Consider the following 7,246-nt stretch of genomic DNA (forward strand, 5'->3'; position numbering starts at 1 on the left):
TGGGTTTTATATAACTTGTATCCATTTAGTACTCATAGAAAGGATTCTAGAGTCATTTTTACTTATCTTTCATCAAAGCAGGAAATATAGGATTTTCTGGAGGAACAGGCTAAATTTTCTAAACAGAACTTACAACTTACTATAACTTTCTTACAACTTACTTACATCACTAAAATCTTATGAACTCTCCAGCTTAAATGCTGATCTACTATTTCAAAATAACTTGTATTCTCAGGAGACCGGTAGGCAGGTACGCACACTGGGATTCAGAAGATGGAGCATAATAGCTTCATGTCTTTTTGTTATTTACTTTGTAGTCTATGTTATGTGAATCACATACTTTGTAAACACTTTCTTTCTAATGAAATGGTTGTTTATTACTTTGATTACTATGATGCATGTCTTATGATACTATACATGACGTTCTCCACCCCCGAACGTTTCCGCCGTTCTGGTTTTGGGGTGTGACAGATTGGTATCTGAGCATTGTTTATAGTGAACTAAGTATATCAACCGATAAAAGATATACAACTATAAATACAATAGGGCCGAAGTGCTCTGCATAATAATATATTTTAAATATATAACGATACCTTATAAAAGTATACATACGTACTTATACATATATACATACTAGAACAAGTATCACAAGAAGAACAGAACAAAAGCACTTAAAGGTTGAACATTGCGGTCAAACCTGGACAGTTATGTAATCATATCTAGGATCAATATAGCCTGATCAACTATATTCATTCGAGATGTGACCGACATGTGTCTGGGAGTGATGTGGTGTTGCAACAGTCTTAAAACTTACTTAACTCTATTCAAGGGAATTCTAGATCTTGCAATGTATACTTCCAAGGTTTTATATACCAAGTACATTACATTAAAATAATATAAGAGTATTTTACGCACTATATAAACAACTTATGTGATAACTTAAAAGACCCTTACGGATAGGTCTATAATCTTGCAATGTATACTTCCAAGGTTTTATATAATTGAGATTCTATAGACTTAGAATTTGTGATCTACGCTTCACTACCTGTTCCTTGTTTGGTTGTGGTTTTCGAGTAGGATCACTTATTCGAAGGTCTATTTAATCTTATATTATATACAATTTGTATATATTGTGCAATTATAGGAGGACTCTGTAAGTATCACCCCATAATGTCTCACTTAAATCTCATAGATTCTCTAGACACTTCCATTCTCGCACGACAAACCCAGATAGATGTAACCACTTCCTCATAGCAGTCAACAGAAGAGTCAAGGAGGAACAAGAGCAGGTTCATGAGAAGTTTTCAAAGAAGGGTCAGCCGAAGTAACCAAAACGTCTTATGCGTCACACTAATAGATAATAATCTTGTTTAACTTAATGAGTTAGTGGAAACACTGCTCACCCTATGTGTTAGGATTATTTTCTCTACATGCAACTGATAACAGTTATTCAGGTCACAAATATTCATTCGAGGATAGCCATTTCTAATTCATAAAGTTTATTTTGTATAGACTTCCTTTATGAATTGTTTCCAAAACTAGATACATTCAGAACTAGGATAACCTCGTCTTTCAGCTTTCGGCTTATATCCACTGCTATAGACTTATTCCATCTCATCTTTGTATTCTTTTAGCAAATATGCCTCCTCACAGATCAAACAGACGCACTACTCCGATAACTCCAACTCCCATGCCATAATTCGATCCTACTGCTCTCCAAGCAGCTATATCAGCCGCAGTGGAAACTGCTCTAGCTCACTTCGGCGAAAGTGCTACCTTCGGATCTGTTAGCGGTACCCACTTAGCCAACCCCGGAGATTCTCACGGACACCCAAGGGAGTGTTCGTACAAGGAATTCATGAACTACAAACCCAATTACTTTAATGGAAATAGTGGAGTCATCGATCTGATGCGATGGTTTGAGAAAACAGATTCGGTCTTCGAAATCTGTTCGTGCTCAGAAGGGAGCAAAGTAAAGTTTGATGCATGCACCTTCTCCGACAGAGCCCTGACATGGTGGAACAGCCATGTTAAGTCACTGACCATATCAGTGGGTAACTCAATAGGTTGGGAGAACCTAAAAGAGTTAATGCTGGAAGAAAACTGCCCAAGGGGCAAAGTTCAAAAGTTGGAACAAGAACTGTGGGAGCACACTATGGTCGGCTGATGCATCGAACAAATGACCAAAGATCAAAACTGTTGATTCTAGAAGAATACCCAGGTTAATCTTGCCCGAACCACGTTGATTTTATGAATACCGTGGGATTGCCTTCAAAATTCGGTAAACACACACGAGATTTTGAGAGAAAAATGAAAGTTCTTTAAACTGATCAATGACCATCCAGATTACATCAGAAAGACTTAAATAAGAAGCAAAATTTTAAAAGAAACCCTAAAGAGACATGGGCCAAACACAAACCGGAGATCCGTAGACTTATCTAGACGTCTAGATAAACTAAGGAATCATAAAGTTTTCCCTAGGAACTGTCACAATATGAAAGTAATGGGAAAATTGTAAGTACACAGTTGTCTTTTAAATTGACATCCTGAAGTACTGAATTACCTTAAAGCAAATTTGTTTTATTAAGGTCATAATGTGATGAGTAGTACCCGTACTAGACGCTCTCCCAACAAGAGATTTTGGTTACCAAACGCGACTTATCTAGACGTGCTCCTTGCTTCAAGCTTCGATTTGACTGGTCGTAGGCCCAAACCGGAGATCCGTAGCCAAAGTTATGGCCGTTTCCGTGAAGCCCCTTTAGTCACACGATCGTGGGCCTCTAGGAACGCAAGTGCCCGATCCTCCACACTAGGGCCTGCATCATCCCCTCCTGGGTAGACAAAATACGACCTCGAATGTGTAACAGGATCATCATCAGAAGAATCCCCATGAAAAGGAAGTAAATGTTTCACATTGAAAACATCAGAGCATCGAATGTGACTTGGCAGCTTCAAACGATAAGTAGTGGAATTGATCTTCTGCACAATCTCCACGGGTCCAATCTTTTTGGCTGATAGCTTGTTGTACTCACCAACTGAAAAAACGATCCTTAGTCAAAATAGCCCAAACAAAGTCACCCTCCTCAAAAATCAACTTGCCTACGTTTTTTATCTGCATCTTGCTTGTACTTGGATTTGGCTCGAATCAAGTTTTCATGAACAATCTTATGAACATCATGTAAACCTTCAACAAAATCCTTCACTTTCTTTGGAACAACACCAGAAATAGGAAGCGACATCAAATCAAGTGGTCCCCGAGGTTGAGCAGAATAGACCACTTGAAATGGACTAAATCCAATACTTCGGTTCACTGCATGATTATGAGCAAACTCAGCTTGACATAGTTTCTGATCCCAGCCCTTCACCTGATCACCCACCAAACACCGCAAAATATTACCAAGGGACCGATTGACAACTTCTGTTTGCCCATCTGTGTGAGGATGATAAGCACTACTAAAGTTAAGCTGAGTGTTCACCATTTTCCACAAGCTACGCCAAAAATGACTCAAAAACCTAGTGTCTCGATCAGAAACAATAGAAGATGGCAAGCCAGGCAAACGGTATATGTCTCGAAAGAATAATTGAGCCACATTAACTGCATCCGTCGTCTTTTTACAAGGGATAAAGTGCACCATCTTGGAAAAACGATCAACAACCACAAAGACTGAATCATTGACCCGTTGAGTCCATGGTAACCCCAACACAAAATCCATGCTTATATCCACCCAAGGTTTAGACGGAACAGGTAAAGGCAAATAGAGTCCAGCATTGGTCGCCGTGCCCTTCGAAACCTGACAAATTCTGCACCGTTTAACATATCGATCCACCTCCTTGCGCATAGTAGGCCAAAAGTAAGATGATTGCACCAACTGTAAAGTGCGATCACGCCCGACATGCCCCTCACCATGCAACTCCTTGATGATTTGAAGACGAAGACTAGAATCGGGGACACAAAACTGATTCCCTTTGAAAAGGAAACCGTCATGCACTAGAAAATCAGACCTCCGCCCAGATTGTATATATCCTGCAGAATAACAGAAAAGTAAGGATCAACAGCCAACTGCTCCATGATGACATCCAACCCTGGCACACCAACCCTCTTGGAAACTAGCAAATTACTTCTTCTGCTCAAAGCATCTGCCACCCGATTCGACACTCCAGACTTGTGCTTCACAACAAAAGTGAACTTTTCCAAGAATTCCATCCACCGCCCATGCTTATGGGATACCTTATCTTGACTTCGGATGTGCCTTAGAGAATCATGATCTGTAAACAAAACAAACTCTTTATGAAACAGGTAGTGACGCCAATGCCTTATAGCTTGGACCATTGCATAGAATTCAACATCATAAGTGCTATAACGCAGCTTTGGCCCCGTCAACTTCTCACTGAAATAGGGAACCGGTCGTCCCCCTTGACTTAGAACTGCTCCAACTACAACCTTTGAAGCATCCGTGTGTAATTCAAAAACTTGAGGAAAATTTGGTAATACAAGAATCGGTGCTGAGGTAAGCTTCTCTTTAACCAGTTGGAAAGCCGATTCTGCCGCCTCTGTCCAAGTAAAGGTCTTCCCTTTCATACAATCAGTCACTGGTGCCATAAGGGAACTGAAGTTTGGAATAACACTCCTATAGAAAGAAGCAAGACCATGGAAGCTTCGTACTTCAGTGATGGTATTTGGAGTTGGCCATTGTCTGACGGCTGCCACCTTAGATTCGTCCACCTATATTCATTCACCAGAAACAACATAACCCAAGAACAAGACTTTTGGGACCATGAACACACACTTCTTCACAGCTGCATACAAAATATCCCTGCGAAGTAAGGTCAAGACCTGTCGCACATGGATGACGTGCTCTCCAGGAGTAGCACTGTAAATAAGTATGTCATCAAAATAGACGACTACAAATTTACCAATAAAGGGCCTGAACAATTGGTTCATCACACGCATGAATGTACTAGGAGCATTTGATAAACCAAAAGGCATCACCAACCACTCATACAATCCTTCACGAGTCTTGAAGGCAGTTTTCCATTCATCACCCGGTCTAAGTCGAATCTGGTAGTACCCACTCTTTAAGTCCAGTTTGGTAAAGATAGTGGCACCACTGATCTGGTCAAGCAAGTCATCAAGTCGAGGAATTGGAAATCTGTACCTCACTGTGATCTTATTGATGGCACGACTATCAACACACGTACGCCAAGTACCATCCTTTTTAGGAGTCAACAAAGCAGGAACAGCACACGGGCTCATGCTTTCCCGAACATGACCTTTTGAAATTAATTCCTCCACCTGTCGATGCAACTCTTCATGCTCCCGAGGACTCATTCTATAATGTGGCCTATTAGGCAACTGTTCTCCTAGTTGTAAATCAATATGGTGTTGGATGTCACGTAAAGGTGGCAGGCCATCAGGTAATTCATTAGGGAAAACATCATCAAATTCCTTATGTAAAGGAACCATAGCCTCAGGAACTTCAACCTCCTTAGTCACATCCTTCCCTATCAACACAAAAATTCCACCTTCCGCCTCTAACTCCTCTTCGAACTGAGTAAGGGTTAACAGAGTACCCGAAGGTCTTGCAACAGGCTCCTTTGGCTTACTGGGAACCAAAGTTATCTTCACACCACCAAACATGAAACTATAAGTATTGGATCTCCCGTTATGATATATATTACGATCATACTCCCAAGGTCTACCCAACAATAAGTGACAAGCATCCAGCACAACCACATCACACCAAACATCATCTTTATATGTAGTGCCAACAGAAAATGGAACAAGAGCTTGTTTAGATACAGTTACCTCACCACCCTTCTTAAGCCATTGTAGCTTGTAAGGCTTGGATTTATTTTCAGTTTTCAACGCCAACTTTTGAACCGCCTCTTCAGATACCAGGTTATCACAACTTCCTGAATCAATAACGAAGGAACAAACCTTACCCAAAATAGTACATGTTGACTGGAAGATGTTATGTTTGAGCCAGTCATCACCAACAACTTTCGGTGTATAACAAGAGCGTCTCACCACCAAATTCACTCCTACATCTCCAGTTACAACTTCTTCTTCGAATTGAGGCCCGTCATCATACACCGGGGCATCTTCGTAATTTTCACCAACATCATCATTTTGCCAATCTTCGGGCTCAGCAAACAAGTGTCGTTTACCAGCCTTCTTGCACTCTGATTGTCGGTGACCCGTCTCTCCACAATTAAAACACTTTAAGCCACTACTACCAGGCCCCCTAGGGATTTGTCCAACATTGGTACCTGTTGGCCTCTGTTGATTAGGCATAACACGGGGTACTACACCATCCGTCCCAGAACTTCCTCCAACAATAGCAGACGAAGATGAACCGCCCACCCGACGGTTTTGTTTCTCAAAAACCAATGCTCGTTGGTGTGCTTCAGAAATGGATACCGGGTCAAACATATTAACAGAGTCCATGATCTGAACCCGTAAACCTCCAACATATCGAGCCACAAGTTGGTCCTCTGTCTCCTGAATATCATTTCGAGTTATTAATTGGTAGAACTCGGTTCTATAATCATCAACCGACTTCGGACCCTGCATCAGATTCTGTAGGTGTTGGTACATCAATCGTTGAAAATTATGGGGCAGCAAGTTGGACCGCAAACACTTCTTCATCTTCCTCCAAGTCACAACCTTTGATTTTCCGAGTCTATCTCGAGTCAGTTTCAACTGTTGCCACCATGCGGATGTCCTGCCACGTAGCCTGGTAGCGATCAACGGAACTCTCTTTTTTTCAGGAACTTCTTTGAACTCAAACACTTCTTCAACTGTTGCCAACCAGTCGATGAACCCCTCCGGATTCAAACTAACCCCATCAAATTATGGTATATCAATTCTCAATCCGGCTTCCCAACGCCTATTATCAGCCCTACGATTATGCCTTGTCTGCCTCACAGGGTTCTCATCGGAAGACGAACCGCCACCATCACCAAACGGATTCCCAAACTCTTCATCTTCCACTTGTGACTGAGTTTGACACCTGTTTCCTCCTCGATTCATCAGTTCGACCATTCGAATAGTCAACTGGTCAACCATTTGATCCATCATGTCCTCCATCGGTGCCATAAAACGTTGTTCTAGTTCCTGTTCATGAACATCACCGGGTGGTCTGTTTCTCCTTGGAGGCATTTTGAACCAGGAATTCGGCTCTGATACCAACTGATGCAGCGAACAAATGACCAAAGATCAAAACTGTTGATTCCAGAAGAATAC

The 7,246-nt window shown here is 41.4% G+C and overlaps 1 protein-coding gene across 1 annotated transcript; it reads right to left on the reverse strand.

Moving 5' to 3' along the window:
* Nucleotides 1-3,083: 3,083 nt before the first annotated feature.
* Nucleotides 3,084-7,045, reverse strand: LOC145105154 (uncharacterized). Its single transcript, XM_079042283.1, has 7 exons — nt 6,915-7,045; nt 5,688-6,839; nt 5,462-5,603; nt 4,390-4,723; nt 4,120-4,266; nt 3,534-4,024; nt 3,084-3,464 (listed from the first exon to the last, which is right to left on the reverse strand). The coding sequence occupies exons 1-7, from the start codon at nt 7,043-7,045 to the stop codon at nt 3,084-3,086; spliced, it is 2,778 nt and encodes a 925-aa protein (XP_078898409.1).
* Between the last annotated feature and the right edge of the window lie 201 nt (nt 7,046-7,246).

Source organism: Lactuca virosa, chromosome 4 (genome assembly GCF_052849685.1).
Source record: "Lactuca virosa cultivar CGN04683 chromosome 4, Lactuca_virosa_CGN04683_v6, whole genome shotgun sequence".
Taxonomy (NCBI): domain Eukaryota; kingdom Viridiplantae; phylum Streptophyta; class Magnoliopsida; order Asterales; family Asteraceae; genus Lactuca; species Lactuca virosa.

What these genes read in the sequence shown, in the direction of transcription:
- LOC145105154 (XM_079042283.1), bottom strand. Translation starts at nt 7,045, where the DNA reads ATGGTCGAACTGATGAATCGAGGAGGAAACAGGTGTCAAACTCAGTCA. An exon ending in AACCCTGTGAGGCAGACAAG is followed by an intron (nt 6,840 to 6,914) that starts GCATAATCGTAG and finishes TGATGGGGTTAG; the next exon opens with TTTGAATCCGGAGGGGTTCA. An exon ending in ACGACCGGTTCCCTATTTCA is followed by an intron (nt 4,267 to 4,389) that starts GTGAGAAGTTGA and finishes TTTTGTTTACAG; the next exon opens with ATCATGATTCTCTAAGGCAC.